This window comes from Pogona vitticeps, chromosome 13, assembly GCF_051106095.1.
Source record: "Pogona vitticeps strain Pit_001003342236 chromosome 13, PviZW2.1, whole genome shotgun sequence".
In the NCBI taxonomy this organism is placed as follows: domain Eukaryota; kingdom Metazoa; phylum Chordata; class Lepidosauria; order Squamata; family Agamidae; genus Pogona; species Pogona vitticeps.
This window is the reverse complement of record NC_135795.1, coordinates 15021738-15045725: the sequence shown is the minus strand read 5'-3', so window position 1 is coordinate 15045725 and position 23988 is coordinate 15021738. Positions and strand designations below refer to the sequence as shown.

At 43.1% G+C, this 23988-nt stretch overlaps 1 protein-coding gene across 5 annotated transcripts in view; it reads right to left on the bottom strand.

The window, feature by feature from the left end:
• Positions 1 to 917: 917 nt before the first annotated feature.
• Positions 918 to 23988, bottom strand: part of LOC110090494 (uncharacterized) — a 123045-nt gene continuing 99974 nt past the window's right edge. For all 5 annotated transcript variants that reach the window (XM_078381239.1, XM_078381242.1, XM_072982743.2 and 2 more), the window contains 10 exons: positions 22697 to 22901; positions 20772 to 20959; positions 19850 to 19947; positions 14658 to 14842; positions 14033 to 14235; positions 9591 to 9777; positions 8973 to 9082; positions 8304 to 8426; positions 4385 to 4526; positions 918 to 1301 (listed from right to left, as the gene is read on the bottom strand). In XM_078381239.1, the coding sequence (XP_078237365.1) occupies positions 1252 to 1301; positions 4385 to 4526; positions 8304 to 8426; positions 8973 to 9082; positions 9591 to 9777; positions 14033 to 14235; positions 14658 to 14842; positions 19850 to 19947; positions 20772 to 20959; positions 22697 to 22901 (1491 nt within the window). In that variant the 3' untranslated portion in view covers positions 918 to 1251. The remainder of the gene's footprint in view (positions 1302 to 4384; positions 4527 to 8303; positions 8427 to 8972; positions 9083 to 9590; positions 9778 to 14032; positions 14236 to 14657; positions 14843 to 19849; positions 19948 to 20771; positions 20960 to 22696; positions 22902 to 23988) is intronic.

Genomic DNA, 23988 nt, shown 5'->3' with positions numbered 1-23988 from the left:
TCTGGGAGCACAAGAGACAATTAGATCCCTGTCTCCTGATCCCCCCTCCCCTGCATCTGGCATTTTGAAGTACCTTCCTTTTAAGCCTGGAGATTGTACATCCCCATCATGGCTTGTAACCTGCGAGGGACTTTTCCTCCAGAAATCTGTCCAATCCCCTTTTCAAGGCATCTAATGCCATCACCACATCCTGTGGCAAGGAGTTCCACAGACTAACAACACGCTGAGTAAAGAAATATTTTCTTTTGTCTGTTCTTTTGTCTGTTTTATTTTCAATCCTTTTAAATGATCCCTAGCATGGAATTGGCCTTCTTCACTGCCGCCGTACACTGGGTTGACATCAGGCTGTCCACCAGCATACCAAGAGCTCTTTCCTGATCCATTACAGTTCAGAATCCATCAGCTAATAACTAAAGTTTTTATTTTTCACTCCAATGGGCATTACTTTACATTTTCCTATATTGAAACACATTTGCCATTTTGATGCCCATTCTCCTACTTTGGAGATATCCCTCCGGAGCGCTTCACAATCCCTTCTGGTCTTCACCACTCAGAAAATTTTCATGTCATCTGCAAACTTGGCCACCTCACTGCCTATCCCTGTCTCCAGGTCATTTATGAACAGGCTGAAAAGCACTGGTCTCAGGACAGATCCCTGGGGCACATCACTTTGCACCTCTCTCCATGGTGAAAATTGCCCATTGACACCTATTCTCTGTTCCGTGGTTCTCAACCAATCCTCAGTCCATAAGAGGACCTGCTCTCTTATCCCCTGACTGTGGAGTTTTCTCAGCAGCCTTTGGTGAAGCACCATGTTGAACACCTTCTAAAAATCCAGATAGACAATATCCACTGGTTCGCCTGAATCCACCTTTTCAAAGAATTCTAAAAGGGTTGTGAGGCAATAACTTCACTTCTTTTGTAATTTTTTCAATGACATTTAATAGAAAATGTAGCCTCACAGCTTAGGTGTGGCTCCTACATTTCTACATTCTGACCTTTTTCATAAAAGTACACATCATAATTTTAATTACTTCTGAATAATGGGAAAGCAAAAAATTACTTCTAAAAACTAAGCATTGTAATGGAACTAATTCATTTCCTGATTGGGCCGCTGCATCAAATTTTCCTACTTAAATCTCCAAGACAGTGGGAAAATGTGTAAATTAATAATCAGTTTGTTATCATGTAGTTTAAAAATTGCTTTGGGTTACAGGACGTCTGACCATGGGTCTCTCCTCTACTCTGGTCTCAATGTGTGGCCTTAGGCAAGCTGCTATTTCTCAGCCTCAGTTCTCCATCTGTAAAATGGAAATATAACAATTCAGTATTCCAATTACTGTAAGACCAAATACAAAATAAACTAATCCAAATAATCTAGAAAAACGTGAAGTTGTATTTTCTGTCTGGTGACGCTGGCTCATCAACATTCTCCTGCTGTCTGTCATTTCTTGTTTTCAGCACTCAAGCACATACTGCGTTTGTGTAGTTACAGTGGCATAACACTATGTAATTTTTGGAGGCAAATTGTTGCAAGTTAAAAAATCATAGTAGATACTGTTTGTTACGTACATATCTGATTCATGCAACTCAGCATGCAATAGACATATCTTTTCAACCTGAGGCAATTTGCTTTCAAAGGTAACACCATTAGTGTCAAGCTGGCATAATTATGTAAGAGAATTTTAGCCTCAGAGTTTGTGATTTGGATTCACTCCCAGAGTGAAATGTCCATATGTTGGTCTTTGAGTGCCAAAAATAAGTCCAGTTTTATAACAAAATATGTGCCTTCTTGCTTCTTGCTTTGTACAGTATATCTTGATCCAATTGTTATACCATCTGTTGGTTTAGTGATCCATGAGAGTAACTCATTAGCCATGGATAGGCAAAGAAATTATATATAAACCTTTGAGAATATATACCCTGTTTTCCCAAAAATAAGACCTAACCCGAAAATAAGCCCTAGAAGGATTTTTCAGGATGCTCGTAATATAAGCCCTGCCCCCAAAATAAGCCCTAGTTAAGTGAAACCCTGCCCTCCACACTTGTGCAGCAACCAGAAGATGACATGACTAAAATAAAACATCCCCTGAAAATAAGCCCCAATGTATTTTTGGAGCAAAAAAAATAAAAATTAATATAAGACCCTGTCTTATTTCCGGGGAAACACGGTATATCCAGTTTGCTGGATGTAACTGTGGCTCTTGGTCTATTGTTCAAATATTCCCTTTCATCCAGATGCAGGAACTGTGACTAATTTGGAGGCATGCCAAGATACTGCCTGCTGCTGAGATGCAGGTAATTCATATTTTGTCTCGTAGTTAAAAGAGTTATGCATAGCATTCATATGAGAGCTAAAGACATGGAGTTTTTGTCAAGAGCCCCTTCAAAGGCGATATTTTTCTGTCCTTTTTTAGGAGCAAGGTAAATTAAAAAACCAGTTCTTGAGGTTGACACTGGCCATTCTAGCAGGGAATTTAGGGAGTTGTAATCCAAAAGCGAACTTTTGTATGCTCTTAGTTTGGGGAGTGTGATGTGGTCAAACACCCTATCTAAAAAAAGGGAGCTGTGTACACTTTGTATGTGTGGCCATGTGTGTGTGAAAGAGAGACAGACAGAAAGAAATCAAATATTATCAGAAATGTCTGAAGTTTTAAGGACATAAGAGAGTCTATGTTTGATTATGTCCAAGGTCTATCTAGCTGAGCAGTCTGTTCACAAAGAGGCCAACCAGATGCCCACAAGAAACCCACAAGTGGTACACAAACACTACAGTCACTTTTTGGCTATGTTAACACTACCATTGATACTAGAGATTATATATAGCTGTCATGGCTAGAAACTGTTAACAATCTTATCTTATATAAATTCGTCCCATCCCCTTTTAAAGTTATCTGTCAGAAGTCATCCAGTATGATTGCAGGAATTTAGGAGGGGGGGGGTTTCAGGGGAGATGCTGTTTTGTGTTCGGCTGGTAGAATTCATATACAGTGGTGCCCCGCATAGCGACGATAATCCGTTCCAGGAAAATCGTCGCTATACGGAACGAAAAACCCCATAAAAAGGTAAAAGGGAACGAAAAACCCCATAGGAACGCATTAAACTCCGCTGGGGAAAAAACTCACCGCTATGTGGAAATCCTCCATGCGGCCGCCATTTTTGCTGCCCGGTAAGTGAGGAAAGGGGGCGAAAACCCTGCAGGTGGCCATTTTTTTCCCGGCGGCCATTTTGGAACCACCAATCAGCTGTTTTCTAAACATCGCAATGCGAAAATCGGTAAGCGAAACGCTTACCGATCATCGCAATGTGATGTTTACCCATTAAAAACATCGCAATGCGGTCGCTTTTGCGATCACAAAATCCACATCGCTATGCAGATTCGTTGTTAACCGAGGCGTTTGCTATGCGGGGCACCACTGTACTTTACATCCGTAGAATCATAGAATAATGGAATTGGAAGGGGCCTATAAGGCAGTGGTCCCCAACCTTTTTTGCACCATGGACTGGTTTAGCATGCGTGCATGGGGTGGGGGGTGTCCGTGCATCTGTGGGTGGTGCGTGCGTGGGCAGGGAGTACGTGTTTCTGTGTGTGTATGTGGGGGGCATGGGTGCATCCATGCGTGCGTCCGTGGGCAGGGGGTCCAGGAGATGTCTCTGCAGCCCAGTCCTGCCAACCCCTGGCTGTGGACCAGGAGTTGGGGACCCCTGCTGTAAGGCCATCGAGTCCAACTCCCTGCTCAAGGCAGGAATTTATATCAAAGCAGATCTGACAGATGGCTGTCCAATTGCCTCTTGAATGCCTCCAGTGCTGGATTACTCACCACCTCCTGAAGTCATTGGTTCCATTGTCTTATTGCTCCAACACTTAAGTTGTCCCTGATATTAAACCTAAATCTGGCTTCCTGATGCCTGAGCCCATTATTATATGTCCTACATTCTGGGATGACTGAGAACTGATCCTGCCCCTCCTCTGCATGACTATCTTTCAAGTATTTGAAAAGTGCAATCATATCTCCCCTTGGACATTTTTCTCAAGGCTAAACATGCCCAATTATTTCAGTATTTTCTCAGAGGGCATGATATTGTATCTCCCCTCAGTCTGTTGCCTGCTGATGGGCATGACTGCAACCAAGGGTGTCTGTCTATGCATATTAAAGCAAATACATTTCGGATTCCAAGGTGAGAAACATCACCTTACATTCCCCTGACACCTGTGGTGGAAATTACTACAGCAGGGTCAAGGCATCCCGATAGGGAACTAGGCAGTAGCTGTTTGAAGGTCACAGGAGTTGATATTTTGTTTTTTAGGTTCAAAAACTGGCTTTTTTGTTTGTGTTCTACTATATTGCCTATCTGAAGATGACCAGAGTAAGTTAATACTTACCACACTGAAATGGCATTTCCAAAGGAACAAAATTCCTGTTGCACAAGTGAACAAATGCAGCAGCCATGGTGCAAGGTGTTTTTATATTGGGCAGTTCACATGTGTGAGATACGCAAAGGCTATGGAATGGTTCGGGATCCACCTTGAAAAGAGAGAGAGAGGAAAGAACAGTGTGGAAAGTAATTTGATAAGTACAGCAATCTGCTCAGGTTAAACAGTGCCTCCTTCTTTGCTACAGAAGGGGCGCATGTATACAAGAGATGCACCTCAAGATACTCAACCCAATTTATGAGCAACTAACACAAATTAAATGCTGCACATTTTACTGTTTCCATTAGATATATGTGCAGCTGGAGCACTGGTTCTTAACCTTGGGTTACTCAAGAGTTTTGGACTGCAACTCCCAGAAGCTTTCACCACCAGCTCTGCTGGCTGGGATTGGGAGTTGCAGTTCAAAAGCATCCGAGTAACAAAGGTTAAGAACCACTGAGCTGGAGCATGCCAATGAGTTTCAAGGGCATTCTTATTTGGACATGACTGTACTAGGAAGAAGGGGTGGGTAGGAAAAAAACACTTCTTACCCTTTCAGAAGGGATAAGGCTTACAAACCCTCCCTGGTTTCTGGGGATAAGACTCCCCAGAAATATTTTAAAAATCAGGGTCAAAAGCCTGTTCTTTATGCCCACCAACACAAGGGTGTGAATATACTGGAAAGCTGAATTGGAGCAATTCGACTGTGCTGTGATTTGATTTGCAGCCTGTATTATATTTGAAATCACACTTACTGCTCACAAAGGGTCTGCCAATTGATTCAGGAGCCCACCATTCATACTGGATGCAATGCAATTCGCATTCCACCCCACAGTCCCCCTTTTTTCCTTCATTCCTTCCTCTGGTCCTATCTCTGCTGAGTCTTCCTTTCTTCTCTAGTCCTGCTTCTGCTGATCTTGTGGGGAACAGATTTTTTTAAAAAATAGGAGGACGATTAGGAGAGAGGAAAGAATGTAGGCATGTTTCCCTGGTCCTGAAAATCACATCCTAATCACCTACTTCACTGAAACACCACCTACAGAAACACACTCTAAGCTGAACTCCCAACCTCTGTCTCCACAGCCAGATGCCTAAATCACTGAGCTCTCCAGCCAAGGTTTTTACAAGAATATGTCACAACTCGTCCCCAAAAACAAACAAACAAAAAGCCTATTTGAATGGTTGCAGCTCGAAAAAGTAAAAGCTTTCCCCAGCGGCGGGGGGGGGGGGAAAGGAAGGCTGCTTTGGGAGCAAAAATGGACTGCACCAATTTGAATTAGCCTTCATGACATGTGGTCTGTGTAAAAACAAACAAAACTTTGAATTCACCCACTTTATCAGTGGAGCAAACCACACAGTATCTGACCATGAAGTTGCAGCCGGAGTCTATTGATATAATAGTTTAGAGTCTAACAAATGCTATAGGCCTTGTATACAATCCAAATGATTGTATCACCCCCTCCCTGCCTTTGGATTGCATACAAGGACTCCATGGTTCCCCCTCCCCCTTTTCTTAGTATATTGGCAGAACTTTCAGTGATGAATTGCTGACATTTAGGAAGTTATTGCTGGGTTTTCTTGTCACACAGCACACATGTGACTTGGCATGCAACCAGAATATCAGTGTGGACATATTACCTGTTAGTAACTCACTGCTGCAAGTTACACCAATTAGAATTATGCTGGCACATATGTGCAATAGGAGTCTGGTCATATTTTTTAAAACTTATGGAAAATCAGCAACATGGCTTTCTGGCTACCTTGCAGCAACCATTTTATGTTTATTTAAATATCTTTATGGATGAAATGACGCTTATGTTATTCTTTCTATTTTGTAAAATTGTAGTTCTGTGTTTTCCTTCTCTTTACCAAATACAGAAGTCTTCAACTGACGTCCAGCTGGTATCCTTCTGTGTTCATTGGTAACTCTTTTCAATTTCCTGTTACAGACCTTGATGTTTAAAGACTGTTTAGGCATCAGAGAATCACAGAACTGCAGTTCTCACATGCCTAGACAGTCCCTAACCACCAGCTCATGCAACAGAAAATAACAAATAACAAACAGTCCCCAATAAACACAGACTGATAACTTCCAGCTGAAGACGTTTTTATTCAAATATGGCAATAAAAGTACAGAATAGGAATTTCAAATAAAAAGACTAGCAATAAACAGTATTCAATCACTAGATAATTTATGATTAATTGAAATAAACATATCAAAATAGCCAGTAAGTAAGAAAGTGGATAGAAAGCCACACCACTGATTTTCAAAGTACAATTTAGGGGGGCTTTTTTGGGGGGGGAGTTGTAACATCTCCCATAGCTTTTGGCTAAACTGAAAACTGATCCTTGGCCCCTTGGGGGTTGCCCCCCCACCCCCAGTTTTTAAAGTCAATAAACCCTGGACAAAGTCCTGTTGGCATGAAGTCAGGGATGTTGGCAAGTCTTTGAGTCTGAGTCTTTGGTACTTAGTCCCAAGTCCCAAGCCCCTGGTTCAAGTCGCTATTAAAAACAAACTTTTTCCCTCACAAAAAAGGGAGGGTGTGGGTGGGCTCTGAGTCACAAGTCAGAAAAAAAAAACCAGAGGTGAGTCCAGGTTGAGTCGCTGGTGTGACTTAAGTCTGACTTGACCGCAAGTCCCGAGACGAGTCCCCATCCCTGCATGAAGTTCTGCCATGAAACCAGAGAGAACATCGTCCAGCAGCTGTTTTGGGCTATTAAAGGCTCCCCCAGGGCGAAAGGCAGCCGTAGGGAGCCTCCAAACCTGAAACTGGAGGGTAGGAAGCTTTCAATTTCACTTAAGTTAAATATTACGGGTGCTGGATGATGGCATTGCCTGGCTCTGTGGCACAACTTAACACCAACAGGATTTGGGGCGTGATTTCACAACATTATGAGACATGTCTGTTCTATAGGTGGCTTCCAGTTAGAAACTGTCCAGTTTTCGCTGTCTATAGGAAGGAAGGCTTTTTTTTTTAAAAAAAGACCAAAACGTTATAAAATATATACAAACCTAACAGGAAAGAAGAAGAGAAAAAACTGCCAAAGTGTTCTGGCCACCTTCAGATTCTGGCTCAATTTGGCAGCCCTTGTGGATGCACTCTATGGGACAGGAGGGTGTCGCTATGCCTGTTGGTGCTGTAGAGCCTTGCAGAGTGGAAGGACAGAGGGCTTCCTCACTTTCCAGAAAGGAAAGTTAAAACATTGATTTTTGAGCTGCCACTAGATTTCAAATGAGCAGTTCCACTAGCAGTTGTGGTGGCCACAAAATAACGGCTCTTGGACCGGGTGTCACTGATCCCTGATTTATATGCTGCTACCTTCTCGTGGTGGCACTGCGGGCTAAACCGCAGAAGCCTGTGCTGAAGGGTCAGAAGACCAGCAGTCGTAAGATCGAATCCACGCAACGGAGTGAGTGCCCATCCCAGCTCCCGCCAACCTAGCGGTTCGAAAGCATGCAAATGTGAGTAGATAAATAGGGACCACCTCGGTGGGAAGGTAACAGCGTTCCGTGTCTAACTCGCACTGGCCGTGTGACCACGGAAGATTGTCTTCGGACAAAACGCTGGCTCTGTGGCTTGGAAACGGGGATGAGCACCGCCCCCCAGAGTTGAACACAACTGGACAAAAATTGTCAAGGGGAACCTTTACCTTCTTTGGCAGGACACTAGGACTGCGAAACAAAGCATTTTTCTGGGTAACAAAATGTTGTTCCTGGGCTTTAACATGACTCCACCCAGCCAGGCCTCCTGGTGCCCCCCACCCGAACTAGAAAGGCTACAGAGCCATGTACATGCTTGCCTTTCTCTGAGTCCATGTGTTGTAAAAGCATATGAGGAACATGCATATGAGTTCAGATCTTGTGCCATATTTTGAGAACGGGACTTACGACTCTGAAGCAATTCCTAAAGGGGGAGTTGAAGTCTTGGAAAAAAGTTTTGCAGATTTTGGAGCCAGATGTGTTGACACACAGCTTCTCAGCATTCTTTGCTTGGCTGCAGTGGTCGCTTACCTTGGGGGAAAAGCAAACATGCACGCTTCATGTACACAGACAGGAGCAACTCTTGTGCAAACATGCGCTCTGTATCTTATCTGTACCTTGGGATAGAAATTATATGTACACACTGGGACTTTATTTTGAGGGGTCAAATGTGCCCATCAATATGTACATATCTAGGCTTTTGTTGGTATTTATGATAACATCTTGTGTGTTGACTGATCACCAGTGACTCTGTATGGTTCTGTGAGTGGGTTCTATAGTCTATACTTGGGAATGAAACAGAACATTATGGGACTTATGGCCATGTGAGTCACACCATAGGTTTTAGGTATATATTTTCTTTTGTGCCCAAAGCTTCTATAGGAGAGACAGCGAACGGTCATGGGCTGAAACTGCTGCCTTTTGACCACCACTCAGGATCTGCTGCTTAGGATGGATTCCTATCACCCTGGGGACATGACTGCCATTATTAGGTTAAAAGGTTTATTTGGACAGCACAAGGGCCAAGTATCCTCTCTTTAAAAAAATAGCCTCCATAGTCCACCCCTGCTAGCTTACCTGCCATGCACCAATGAATTCCTCTAAGCTGTCTGCATAGGAGTGATTGGGAAGCATCCATTCATTGCCAGCTTCATTGTCATTGGTACCCAAAAGGCCAGCAGACGTGGCTAAAAGAAAAAAGAGACAATTCTTAGAAACCTTCAAGGGCATCTTTGTCACAACTATGGGATCTCTATGCTACTTTTTTTTAACAGCAAGGGGGTTAGAACCTTTAGGAAAGCTTTGAAATGAGTCCCTCGACTAGGGATACAAGGTGCTCAAAGATACCAGGTGTCAATGCCATCAGTGGCGACTGATGTCCATTGGGACTGATAGGACAAGGTTGACTAATGCACGGGAAGCCCGAATCAACAGCAGATAGTGCCAACTAATTCTGGTTTTGTCCTGTACCACCTCCTTTGAAATGACACTAAAGGACAGCTCCTTAACATTTAACAGAACTGAGCAATATACTTGCATGCTTATTCTGCTGGGGCAGAGGGTGCAAAAGGCACCACCGTTTCTAGCCACGAGGATACTTAGAGCAGGGCATCACTGCATTTGCTCTAATGGACTAGCCTTCGCTGGACAGTAGCCCAGCCATGTAGCTGGAAAGACCAAACATTTCAGACAAACCATGATGCCATCCATCCAAAGTAAGAGTACAGAGGTCATAACGAAGGTCACATGAAAATGATGCCCCACTGGTAGTGGATATGCCAACGTGATCTGCTTCTCTTTGCACTACAATGTCGTTTTCCTCTAGAGGAACATCAGGATGACAGCTACTGTCCCACTGTGAACTGTTGTACTTGCTGTAAATCTGATTTAAAGGAGAGAAAAAAGGGTGTGTGTGTCCCATTATAAAGAAAACTGAGATCTTAGAAATCCCCACAAGGGGGGGAAATCGCACATAAGAATCATGTTAGTCACAGCTTAGTCACAGCTTGCTATTTTCCTTAATTAATTAACTTTAATTAACTTAAATGAACTTGTTCCTTTAGCATAATAAACTTAATCCGTTAATAAGTTCCCTTAAAGCAGTGGTTCTTAACGTGGGCGATAATGCCCCCCAGGGGGTGATTTCATTTTTCAGGAGGCGGTAGAATGAAAAGGGGTGGTGTGCGGGCGGCAGAACAGAAGGGGGGTGTTAGGGGGGCGCTGGAGCGAGCCAAACCTGGGAAGGTGGCTGCAGCCGCAGTGCTGGCAGTGGATCCGGTGCCGGCACCGCCAGACACTCCAGCTCTTTCTGCCTGCCACGTCTCGCCTTTCTCCCTTAGGGGAGCACCAAGTGTGGATCAGGGGGAAGGAAAGGGTGGTCTCTCGGGTCCCCGTCCTCGCCCGGTGAAGCGCGGTCTTGCACCTGGGTGGGGAGGGAGAGACGAGCCCCGTTTGTCTGCCCTGCCTTCCCGCCCGTTGCAAGGGAAACGCGGAGAGAAACGGGTCAGTTTGGGGTGGCGTGGCAGGATTTCTAGGGATGGGGCTGGCTTGGGTCATCCTGGGTGGGTGGGAATTTGGCAGCTTTTCTTGTTGTCCTGTTGTGGCTAGCTGGCTGTCAGGGGGGAAGAAAGTTCACCTGGCCAACTTTAAATGGCTTTGAGGGACGATGAACTTGAGATCTTCCCCTGTCTTCTGTGTACACTGTGTGCTATGTGCAAATCCTCTGGGAGAGAAAGCTCTCAAATTGAACTGAGAGCGCTGAGGGCAAAATCCACGGGGCTGTCATAGAGAGACAAGCGAACGCACTGCGGAAAGTCAGCCGCTCCTCTTTCTCCCTGAACCCTGAGATTCCGTTCAGTGAAGGCGAAAAGGGCAGCATGTCAGTGGCTTGAGTATAACAGTTTGCTTCAAGAAAGGGGTGGCAGGGGTGCTCCAAAAGGTTTAGACTACAACTCCCACAATCCCCTGCCCTTGGCCCACCTTCCCTCCCATTGCAACGGAAGCGCGGAAAGAAACGGGTCGGTTTGGGGTGGCGTGTCATCTCTCATTGAGCTATTCAGCAGTTCAGTTGTTTATTGTTCTGTTGGGTACTTGGAAAGTTATTTTTAAGGTAGATTGTTATGGATGTTGTTGTAACCCTCCTCCCCCAAAGTAATTTGTGTGAGTAAATGTTGCAAAGAGTGTTAGTTACTCATTACTTTCTGACTACTGTAAAACTCTTAGGACTGTGAAGTGATTGGCATAAAACTTGAAAATTCTTCTCAAAATCTTCTGAAAAGATAGTGTGAAAATGTTACATTAAACAAGTTTCGTGTGTACAGTAGAAGGTTGCTTTGGTCAACAGACTTTTGCATTATTCTAACAATGCTCCTTGATTTAAAAAAAAATTTAAAACTGCTACAAGGCAACATACAACCCTAATTTGCTTCTCTATTTCCTTAATACAAAGTCTACTATCTACAGAATTTCTCTCTAACTCTCTAGCTCTGCTTTTTCAAAAAAAAATTATTTTGAGACCCAAGTGGGTTGCTATCTTGAATTCAGGGTTCAGACAGCAGCAAAATCAATATTCCTTTCCTTTCAAACAAATACTCTATGATTCTAAGATTCTCTGATTCTTAAAATTCTGTTAGGACTTGTAGCTGAAGTGACAAAACCAATTGCTAGCATATTATTGCCAGCAATGGCAATAATATGCCAGCTGACATATTACTGGTCAGTATGAAGACTAAGTCTTTTGGTGAAACCAAATGGGCCATTAATACATAGTCCTGGCTATGCTTTCATCAGGATGTGGCTAGACGCCATGAAGACATATTGTTTTTAATTGCCACCTTTTAGTATCAGAGATAGTTTGTGGAAGATAAAGTGAAGCTTTTATCAAGCTGCATTTTTTGAGCTTTGGAATACACAGGCTTGTGTCCAGTAAGGATCATCTTGCTGGTTGAAGGAGAAATTGGGCTGCTTCCCTACCCCAATGTTCTTTCTCCTGTGCTGTCCTCATTCTCCATTGCCACCACACCAAGCTCAGTTACCCAACTCACACTTAAAAGCAGAAGTGGTTTGTAAGAGGGAGGGGCATCACTGAAAACTGTTTTCTTCCCTCTTCTGAAAGGGGACAGTGCCTTCTATCAGTGGAGTGACTTCCACTGGATAAAAACCTCAGCACTCCTTTTCATTTTCATGTCTTGTTTTGTGTTTTGCCCATGGGTGATTGATTGATTAGGCATCCTTCAATCTCGAGAGACTATGGTAACGTGCTTTGTATGGAGGACTTGGAACAGTATATTGTGTGGCTGAGAAGGCCAATTTGAGAGTGACCATCCCTTCCACACTGAAGACAAATGCAGTCTGTCCCCTGTCCAGCTCCCTGATTTTGCTGCTTTCAGGACTGCCTCTTTGCCTCGGCCTGCTGGACAAGGGTCACTTCAAATTGGGAGAGGCCATGATGCAACACCTGCCTCCAGGCTGAATGCTCAGATGTCAAGGTTTCCCATCTGTTGAGGTCCATTCCTAAGACCTTCAGATCCCGCTTGCAGATCTCCTTGTATCGTAGCTGTGGTCTCCCCCTGGAGCGATTTCACTGCACTAATTCTCCATACAGGAGATATTTTGGAATCCGATGTCAAAGGGATCTGATGTTGAGCCATCAAAAACTACAGTGCCCTTCATTCCCCCATGAAAGGACCTGATGATGTTAAGGAGCCGAGGTGGACATCCAATCTTGGGAAGTATTTTAAAAAGGCCCTCCCTGCTAACCAAATCAAAGGCTTTTGTGAGATCTATGAAGGCCACAAAGAGTGGCTGTTGTTGTTCCCTACATTTCTCCTGCAACTGTCGGAGGGAGAATACCATGTCAGTGGTGGATCTATTAACTCAAAATCCACACTGTGATTGTGGAAAGACTCTGTCTGCAAGGACCTGGAATCTCTTCAGCAGAACACACGAGCAAGCAACACTGAAAAGAGAGATGCCAGGGTAATTATTGCAGTCGCCCCTGTCTCCTTTGTTCTTATAGAGTGTGATGATGTTTGCTTCATTTTTGAAATCTTGTTATGCTCTGTAAAACATTTTGTGTGTCTTTTTGTATTGTACTTTTTTAATGTGTACTCCAGTTTGATATTATATTTTGGTTTCTCAGTTTTATGGTTTCAATTTTTTTTGTGCTCTTCATGTAAACTTTTTGTGTAGAGAGATACATATATAATTTTTCGCTCTGATTTTTGTTGCTTTCTTTCTGTAAAATTTTTCTTTGTGTCTTTTTAACCCTTTTTATAGTGTGCATGAATAAGTATTTTCCTGGAAATCTTAATTTAATTTCAGAGTTTTCGTCTTGAAAATTTTAGTTCCTGCATTGCGGTTTGTTTTTATGCCCTTTTTATATTTCTTTTTGCATCTTAAAATTCACTTGTAACTAAATCATTAAATGTTCCTGTTTTTTGTTCCAGGCATTTCATTTTCTTGCAATTGAATTTTATTTTCAGGGGTCATTGGATTTAAGTGTCATAAATAAATAAATAAATAAATAAATAAATAAATAAATAAATAAATAAATAAATAGAAGATAATGCCATGGGGAGGGGGGCGATGATAACATCTTCAATGACTCAAGGGGGCGTTTCTTTCAAAAAGGTTAAGAACCACTGTTTTAAATAACCACAAGCAATTCATTAGTGTATTATTGATTGTCACCATTTTCCCTTCCATTTCCCCCTACTGTATCCCTTACTGTAGCTCATAACCCCTCTAGTATCCCATCATTAAAGCTAGATGCGCATTGATTGCACATTAACAAAGTAATAACCCTAGAGCAACCATTCTCACTGTGAGCTATATGGCCCCTTGAGGGGGCATTGGCACATTTGAAGGCGGCCACAGAGTGCAAAGAATTCTTCACATACCACTTTATAAGGTTCATTATGGCACTGATGCAGTCCTGATTTAGCCTATATTTCTTTCATATTGTGTTTATGGTTGTGGCCAAAAAAAAGTTGAGAATGGCTGCTCTAGAGCAGATGTAAACATCTACTTTTGTTCTTCTTTCTATTATAGACCCCCCCCCCCCGTGATCCACAAAGCAGAACAATGGTTTCCTTGTTCATAAAGCAGAAGAACTTGCATCCAGTTCCTTCTCTTACCTTCTGTTCTGGGTGGATAACAACAGTAGTATCACTCACATAAGCATGTAGTGACCTGACACCACTACTGTTCAGGTTTAATATTAAGGCGAATGTATCATGAATAAAATCCTTGGCCAGGAGCACACTGCATTTGGAGGTCAAGCTGTACATCTCCCCATCAAATGTCCTCAGGTGCTTATACCCCATCAACAAGGCATGGTCTGGGATGATGCAAAAACGAGTGTCACTTAATCAGTCACCAAACAGTTCTTAAACTGTGTAGCAGCTACACTGAAGCCCCATGAGCTGTAGAAGTTCACATATGAGCAGGACCTCATGCATAGGCTTCCAGGAACTTGCCTTGCATACAAACACAAGTGGATGGTCACATACTCTTACTAGCTGGGGGGGGGGGGGTTCCTACTGCCTGTTGCAAGCATGAGGAATATCTTTTGGTACAAGGGCCAAATTCAATTTTCATGATATTCTCAGGGACCAAAGGCAAAAGGGAGAGACCAATAACTCCAGCATATTTTAGTTTACTGAGGTTCTCCAACCCCGGGTGATTGGATATTTCCTTCTGGATTAAGAAGACACAGAAACAAATTGAAGGCTGTTCAGCAAATTCAGCTATTTCACTTACACTCAAATGGGGTCTCCATAAGGGCCTGCTTGGCTCTGTAATATTCTGCCATCAGGTTGATGTTGTACAGCCTACGAAAGGGCTTCATAAGTTTCTCTTCAATTAAGTAGTTTGTAAGGCTTGTCACATACAGCGTGGGCTTTCCTTCAGGCATCACCGGTAAGGTCATAATCAAGGAGCAGTTTCTGCAAGACAGTCATCGTAAATTAACTAAGAGGCAAGGGTAGCCATGCAAGGAAACCCACAAAATGTACTACCCTGTTTCCCTGAAAATAAGATCTAACCTGAAAATAAGCCCTAGTATGATTTCTCAGGATGCTCGTAATATAAGCCCTACCCCAAAAATAAGCCCCAGTTAAGAGAAACACCACCCTCCACCATCGTGCAGCAACCAGAAGATGACAGGATAGTATTTGAATAAATGTAGATGGCTGTGCATGAAAAAAGAGAACATCCCCTGAAAATAAACCCTAATGTGTTTTTTAGAACAAAAATTAATATAAGGCCCTCTCTTATTTTGTGGAGGGAGAGGGACGTGGTGGCGCTGCGGGCTAAACCGCAGAAGCCTGTGCTGCAGGGTCAGAAGACCAAGCAGTCGTAAGATCGAATCCACGCGACAGAGTGAGCTCCCGTCGCTTGTCCCAGCTCCCGCCAACCTAGCGGTTCGAAAGCATGCAAATGCAAGTAGATAAATAGGGACCACCTCGGTGGGAAGGTAACAGCGTTCCGTGTCTAAGTCGCACTGGCCATGTGACCACGGAAGATTGTCTTCGGACAAACGCTGGCTCTATGGCTTGGAAACGGGGATGAGCACTGCCCCCTAGAGTCGAACACGACTGGACAAAAATTGTCAAGGGGAACCTTTACCTTTACCTTATTTTTGGGGAAACACGGTAGCACCAAAACTATTTGCTAGGCTGCTAACATGCTAGTATAGGGCATTTAGTGTGGTTGTAAACCACCTGGTAACCAGAGTTTTCTGGCCTTTTGTGCAACTTTATACATGCAACCCAGGTGATCGCAGATCATAGAATAATTTGAGTTGGAAGAGGCCTGTAAGGCCATTGAGTCCAACCCCCTGCGCAAAGCAGGAATCCAAGTCAAAGCAGATCTGACAGATGGTTGTCCAATTTTCTTTTGAATGCCTCCACCCCCCCCCCCCGTTAATGGATTCCATTGTCATGCTACTCTAACAGTTAAGAGAATTTTCCTGATATTCAGCCTAAATCTGACTTCCTGTAACTTGAGCCCATTATTACATGTCCTGCACTCTAGGATGACTGAGAACTGATTCTGCCTCTCCTCTGTGTGACTACCTTTCATGTCATCAACCACAAGTTGCCTATTCTCCCTGTCATGTTTATGGATTCTTATAGATTACTTTCATCCTGGAGAAGCCTTTGGTAGCTGCAGAAGGGGGGGGTCTCTTTCAGCCCCAAAAATTTACTTTTGCCAAGGAGTGTGAACACTGGATCATGTAAAATTGGAAGACAACAAATAGGAAAATGCAAAGACCTTAGTGTGGTAAAGCAACAGTTTTCTCCACCTGGTACCAGGGCCTCACACGAGAGGTGCCAAGGGAGCTTCTTTGCAGAGGGTGTTCCACAAAACAGGGGCCACCAGGAAATAAAATCTATCTCAAGGTATGAGTATACAGCAAGGGTAATGCAGTTCACTTGCATTCACTTGCTGTGAAGTCATCCTGAGGAATCTGGGTCTGCTCTCTTTAAGTGGCCACCCAGGGAGACAGGAGAGAAGTCCCGTTTGCATCTTGTTTGCAGTTCTATCGAAGTGCCTGCAGGAAGTGCAGAACAAAGGAGCTCCTTTACAGGCTATAGAAAGTCTTTCCCTCTGTGGTTTCCTCCTCCGATTAGCTCTTTTTCTTTTTGTGTTTAGGTGCACAGTGGTTCCCAACACTGAGTTCCAGATGTTCTTGAACTGCAACTCCCAGAAGCCTTTACCATTAGCTGTGCTGGCAAGGGCTTCTGGGAGTTGCAGTCCAAGAACATCTGGGGACCCAAGGTTGGGAACCACTGCTCTCTAGCACATCACTGTTGGCACCAAGCTGTTTTTTTTTTAAAAAAAGAAGTTCTGCTAGCTTTGCAAACTGTTTCTGAGCTGTGAAAAAGAAAGGTCTTGCTCATCCTTAGTTCAAAAAAAGAAAAGAAAAGTTGTGCCAAGCCTTTAAAGAGGCTTGGCTTCACCCTCAAAACAAAACACACACCTCCCCCAAAAAGGAAAGGAAAAGTCTTGCTGAAAGGCTTTATTCACTGCTCCTGACTGTGTGCTGGTGCAGCAGCTTTTCTTGCATTGGTTGAAGGGATCACATGCCTCAACTAAGGCAGACGATTCAGTATTAAAAAAAATGTAGAAGCTGCTGGTTTTCGGGGAAAATTCCAGGCTGATTTGCATTTACCTTTGCATCATGAACAGGGGGAAAAAAATACAAATTGTATTTCACAAACCTGCATTTTTCCCCAGTGTAGTTGTACACTCACATTGCTTTATTTTGACAGGTGCAACTGGAATGAGATCACAAGTGATCATCTTAGTATCTGGGTGGGAAATCATAGGAGGAAATGCTCCCATATTAGAACTGAAGCTCTTCTTCCAAGGAATTCTTCCAAACTGATGAGGGACACAGCTGTCTACCTCCCTCTCCATCAACTCATGTGTAGCCAAAGAGAATGTTGCCTCCTTCTATGACCAGCCTGAAAAGCAGCAGGCTTGCTGAGAAAAGATAGAACATTCGGTCTCTCCCTGCTGACTTGACTACTCATCTGTACATTCTAATTTGCCTATAGCTACAGGCACAGATATGAGAGTTATTAGCATGATTTTAGCATGCTAATAACTCTCTCTAATAACTTTCTAAATCATTATTAGCATAAAATCATGCTAACAATAGCATGATTTTCATTGGACATGTTGGCTGGAGATTTCTAGAGTTGTAGTCTAAAAAAGTAACTTCTGTGCTTTTGTTTCTCAGAATCCCACTGGCATTCTTGTCCTGTCCCAGTTCCATGTTGAGCTGTGGGATCACCCACCCCCCATACAAAAAGTGTGTATATTTTAGTTCACTTTTTCAAACTGCTTCAAGTTTTACACAAATGTCCCATTGACTAAAACATTTATTTGTATTGTTTAATGGTTATACACTCAATAAATTTGATTTGATTAAAGCCTGCTTATGTATATTTCTCAAAAATTGCTTGTTTTAAGCCATGTACATATTTCAAATATTACAGAAACTGTAGCCAATTTTTTTGCTGAAAGTGATGATGATTTAACAGTAGAGAAGGGCAGGAATCAGAAAAATGATGAATCAGAGTGGTTTGTGGTTTGTAGCTATCCATGAACCATGAACAACAAACCACCCTTGAACCCCAGAAAAACAAACCAGTTTGTGGTTTCTTTTCCCCCAGTTTGTGCCTGGGAAGGGGAGCCCAATGGCTCCCCGCCTTCCTTCCTTCCTTCCCTTTGCCCCATCACTTCCTTACCTGGTCCTGCCTCCTCCCCCTCTCCGTCCTCCGCCACCACCATCGTTGAATCCCTGATGGGTGTGTGCCAGTCCAGAGACAGACAGCCCTGCTCCTGGAAGAGGAGGCAGTGGCAGCAGGAGCAGGTAAGGGAGGCGACGGGGCAGAGGGAAGGGATCGGGGAGGCATCCGTTTTGTCAAAAACCAAGTGCTGAGTAGAAAACAAAAATTGGCATTTTGTTCTTGCAAAAGGGGATTCCCGAACTGAATTATGAACCGAACCACAAACTAGCCAGCTTCATGGATTTTTTTCAGTTTGTATTTTGATTCATGCCCATCTCAATTTAACAGCTCATCTGACTACAGTAATCTTGCTTTAATTGAAATTTACTGAGGTTTATAGGTTTATGGATTTTGTATTTTAGTGGATTATTTCGTTGTTTGATATTTTGTTTGTATGAGTTTGATGGTAATGTATGTGAAGATATGGGTTTTGTAGTACTTATTTAGGTTAGAGGGCAGGGCACCCATATGCGGGGCGGGGGGCACCTATGCATGCATGTGTGGGTGGGTAGGTCACCGTGCATGTGTGGAGACTAGTGTGCTTGTGTGCGTGTGTGGGGGGGACATCCAGGGGGGCAGGAGATTACCGGGCCGCAGACCGGGAGTTGAGGACCCCAGGCCTAGTGGAATGGCCTCTCTAACAAATGTGACAAATGTGTTTTAACTCAACCAATAAATTCCATTCAGTTCAAATATGTGTGGCTTTATGCCTTTTTTCTTTCTTATTGAAATGCAACAAAAGCCTTGGTAAACTGCAGATTTCCGGGTTAAGATGTGATTTGTCTGACTGCTTATCTGGGAGTGAAAAAGATATTTTTGACAGAAAATATAGTATAAACACAAAAATGTATTTTTCACCTCTCATTACCAGATAATTAGCTAAATAAAAGGCTAAAAAGGTGGGGATAGGTGGACACCTTGTTACCCTCCAGAGGTTATTGGATGGCAACTCCCAGCATTGCCCACCATTAAATGTGCTGGCTAGGACTGCTGGGAATTGCAATGGGACAGTATCTGGAACACCTCGCTTTGCCTACAGCTGATACAGGGACTTGTGGGGCTTGCCACCCACGGTACCAATGTGTGAAAGTGTGAAAACAGGAAATGTGGTCCAATTAATGGCTCCAGAGGGAACCGGAATAGAATCATAGAATCAAAGAATATTGAAGTTGGAAGGGCCATCAAGTCCAACCCCCTGCTCGATAAAGGAATACAAATCAAAGGATATCTGCCAGGTGGTTGTCTAAGTTTCTCTTGAATAACCCCAGTGCTGGAGCATTCATTGGTTCCACTGTCTTATTGCTTTAACAATTAGGAGGTTTTTCCTGATATTCAATCAAAATCTGGCTTCCTGTAACATGAGCCCATTGTTGCTCGTCCTGCATCTATTGAATCTGGGCAAAAGCTGGGTAATACTTCTAACTGTTTGGAATATACGTCTTGTGTGCTATCAAGTGGATTCTGACTGACGGCAAGTCAAGTTCAAGGTATCTGAAAGGTTTAAGGAGTAGTCCACCATATGCCACTCTGCAGTGAGTTTCCATGGCCAATTGAAGATTTGAATCCAGATCTCCTGCTGCTAGTCCATGCATAAAATTACATAAAATACATTGTAAGAAATGTATGAAGACCAAAAATCCATTTTCTTACCTAGCTGAGAAGCTGTAGAGGTTTGATAAATGTTTCTGTAGGTTACTTAGCGCTTTGGAGAACTTGGCTTCTGTCCAACTTAGCATCTGCTGTGTTGCCTATTTTCAGGATAAGAAGAAAAATAATATTAACCCAATGCTTCAATAGTGTTTTTTTAAAAAAAGATAACAACACTTTTAAAATTCAAATGAGATTTTTACAAAAACTATGAGAATTTTGTTTGAAAAAGCAGCAAATTAAAATGAATCCTGAGGCAACAAACCTGCATCATTTCCCTCAACATGTATTGGAGGTAATACATGTCTCCTTGAATAATTTTAAGCGGGGAGGGGATGAGACTTGAGGGCATTCACATTTATTAACAGTTGTGGACTGTGTTTAGTAGGCACAACAGTGGGAGGGGGGACCCAGATCAGAAGAAGGGGGGAGGTTAACCCTTTTTCTCCTGCTGTGGGTCCTAGTCTTTTGTGTGTGTGTGTGTGTGTGTGTGTGTGTGTGTGTGTGTGTACATGAGCATGCACACACACACACACACATATATACACACACAAGACTGGGACCCACAGCAGGAGAAGAAGGATTAAAGCTACATTCCTGGACCACAGGTGTCAGCGTCTACTAGCCACTGGCCATCCTGGCTGGGAGGATTCTGAGGCACAGTCCAAAGAAGAACCTTTCTAGCTCTGACATGAATATTGAATAGTCACATCTGATGTGACTCTCAGATTAAGAAGGGAAATATCAAACCTCCTCCATGCAAAGCATCTGACTTTCCACTGGTAAATAGCCTGTGATCTCTTTTATAGCACCTGTTTAAAACCAGGCAGGCAGTGCTTCTGTTCCCAGTGCTGAGGTACAGGGAGATGAAAAAGGTTTAAACATCAACCCCTACCCAAGTGAAGTATTGCTTAGAAATACGAACCACATCTAAGCCAACTTTCAGGGCATTTAGTGACATCTGGATTGGTTTCATCAGCCACACATCCTTTACAACTGTTGGCACCAAAGCCTGGAGTTTCTTCAGGGACTCTTCCGTCTTTTGCTGCCACACGTCATCCAAAGATTTCAAAGTAACATCATAATAAGCCTCCTTCATGGTTGTTACTGGCTCTTTTAAAAAAGCACACACACAAATAAGAAATACAATAATGGGGGGCGGGGGAGATACCCATCCTGTTAAATATCAACTCCCCCCCTCCAGCTGTATCCATTTTGGCCTCCTACTAATACAGTTGAGAACAAAACAAGAAGGGTTATTAAATCTCATTCATGTTCTAGGATGCTCAAGTAATGTTACATAACTGGCATAAAAAATGGCAGCAAAATCATGCAATCTGTGTGACTCCAGCTAAAATCAGAATTCAAATCCCAATATCCTCCACACTGCCTAACTCCAAAAGGGGGGAGGGAAAGAAAAAAAAGGAGGAATTAGACTTTGGGAAAGCAAAAACATATTGAAAATCTGCACTGCAACTCCCACAATCCCTCATCCACGGTGTGACCACTCATGGGGGATTCTGGGAGCTGTAGTAAAAAAAAAAAGGTATCTTTCTCACCATCTGCAAGGAATTTCCTGGCAGAACAGCCTGCCTCCGAAGCTTAATAACTGTAAGGTGTGTGCATGTTTGGCCTAGAATAAGGTAAAGAACCAGAGAGAGAGCAAAGACACAAAGATGGAGACCAGCAGGACTAGAGGAACTCTGGAACTTTGTATTTCTGGCTATTAAGCCCTCATTGTGAGAAATTCAACTCTTGAACTGTGAACTTTTTGAACTATGCTTTTAGCAAGTTGACAAAAACCATCTGCTGCTAATTGAGGGAGTAGAGCAAACTCAGGGATTAAGAAGACCCTGGTACAGGCATCCTCCTGAGCAAGCAGATTCCACACCTGCCCACTAGTGATGGAAGCCCCACTAAGTGTAAATAAAAGCATTCCATACTTCACAATAGGTGATAAGGATCATTTACCTAGGGAAAAACAAAGAAGCATCTAATGTGCACGATGCAACCTGCCCAAAAAGAATATGAATGGATGGGTCCGGGCAAGTATAATTTGTCTGCTGAGACCAAAGGTTTTTGGAACCAACTACTTTCTTTGGAACTTGGACAATGCAAATCAAGAATTCTTCCCTCTTTGGTGAGTATGTATGTGGTGTGAATGTGTTGAATGCATAAGACTCCTTTTATTACCAATAGGTAATAAAGTATATTAATTCTGCATTTATCAAAATTTATATATCTAGTAGTGGTGGTGCTGTGGGCTAAACCGCAGAAGCCTGTGCTGCAGGATCAGAAGACCAGCAGTCGTAAGATCGAATCCACGCGACGGAGTGAGCGCCCGTTGCTTGTCCCAGCTCCCGCCAACCTAGCGGTTCGAAAGCATGCAAATGTGAGTAGATAAATAGGTACCATCTCGGTGGGAAGGTAAACAGTGTTCCGTGTCTAAATCACACTGGCCATGTGACCACGGAAAGATTGTCTTCGGACAAACACTGGCTCTATGGCTTGAAGAGCGGGATGACCCCTAGAGTCGGACACGACTGGACAAAAAAATTGTCAAGGGGAACCTTTACCTTTTAGTCACCTTTTTGTGACATACGGTAACCACCTGTTGGGAACAACATTGGGTTTTTCTCTGTGGACAGAAATTTGGACCAGATCTTTAAGTTCCTTTCCAACTTTAAGTAAAGTAAAATAGGAAACAACAGCTCTTGAGGGTTTAATAGGGCATATCTATGCATGCTCGCCCAATTGACCACTCCTGATATTTGTAGTCTAAACCTAAGAATTCTAATGCCATTATTTTCTCCAGTATTTTTCATCATTGTTTCTGTGCAAATTACGTACTTTGCAACTCCATCTGCATTTGCTGGACCAAATCTTGAAGTTTCCCCAGATAAAGTGGGAGGTCAAATTGTAAAGCTTTCTTGATTCCAGTCTGTTTCCACATCTGAATGATTCCTCTCATTCTGTTTTGGAAGATCCCTGCAGCTTCCTGGAAAACTCTTAAAGGCCAACTGACAGCATCATGGAGAAATTCTATGTGCTGCACCTACAGGCAAAACACCCACCCACACATAATCACACACAATTCAGAAAGTGTTGTGGAACTAGTACACACAGCATCATACTGGTCAGATTTTTTTGCAAAGCAGTCTTAGGGCTTTCAAAGTGAGTTAGATATTTAACAAGCAGTTTGGCTGGGTCCAACCCCTTGAGTTTCCATGGCCTGGATCCTTGACTGTCACTCTGTCCACTACACCATACTGGGTACCTAATCGTTATAACAGATGTGGAGAAATGGATTTCCCCCAGCAATTATATATTGTTCTGAGCAATCCTATTACAAAGCAATAGGACTGTATTTAAGGGCTTGGTCTTCAATGGGCAGTTAAGACTTATAAGCTTTACAAAAGAACTGCTCTTGTTAGTGATGAAAATTGCAAGAACTAGTTGGTTGACAGGGGCATTTTTTGACTCCTCTTTGGGCATGTGGCTTTGAGGGGTGTCATAGTATGAATTCCTTTGCTCCAAAATGGATTACTGTTTGAGTACAAGTTTCTCAGTGTGTATGGCCACACACACTTTGGAGAGTTGAAATACAGTACTGTCTGGGAGAAACATGCAGTTTCATTTGATTTATTAATAGCCTGATGAGCAAGTGAGAACTAATGTTGTATGGTAAGGTGATGACGGCGAAATCCCAGGTTCAAATCTCCACTGAGCCCTGAAATTAGCTGGATGGATCCGGATCAGCCTAATATACTTTTCAGGACTTTTCTGAGGATCAAGTAGGGAGTAGATTGTATTTTAATTTTTTAAAGAATATGTTCCATTTTCACAACCAAGAAGGGCTGGCTCTAGCACTGGACAGAATGAAGTGGCCACCTCAGGTTGTAGTCAAGGTGACAAGGTTTCGTTTCATGTACCACGTGATATGCCTGGAGCAGTTCCTATGTTGCCTTAGCTGTGGCAGAAAGACTGTGTCCTACTGACCGCACTGAAAATGTCAGATTCAGCTGTTAGCCTACCTGAATTTTGCACAAAGAAGATGCTGTCCTGTCATTCATTTCCGGCAGCAAAATCTCTTGCCTGTTTTTACAGGGCAAAACACATTTCGAGCTAGTCCTGAGATTCAG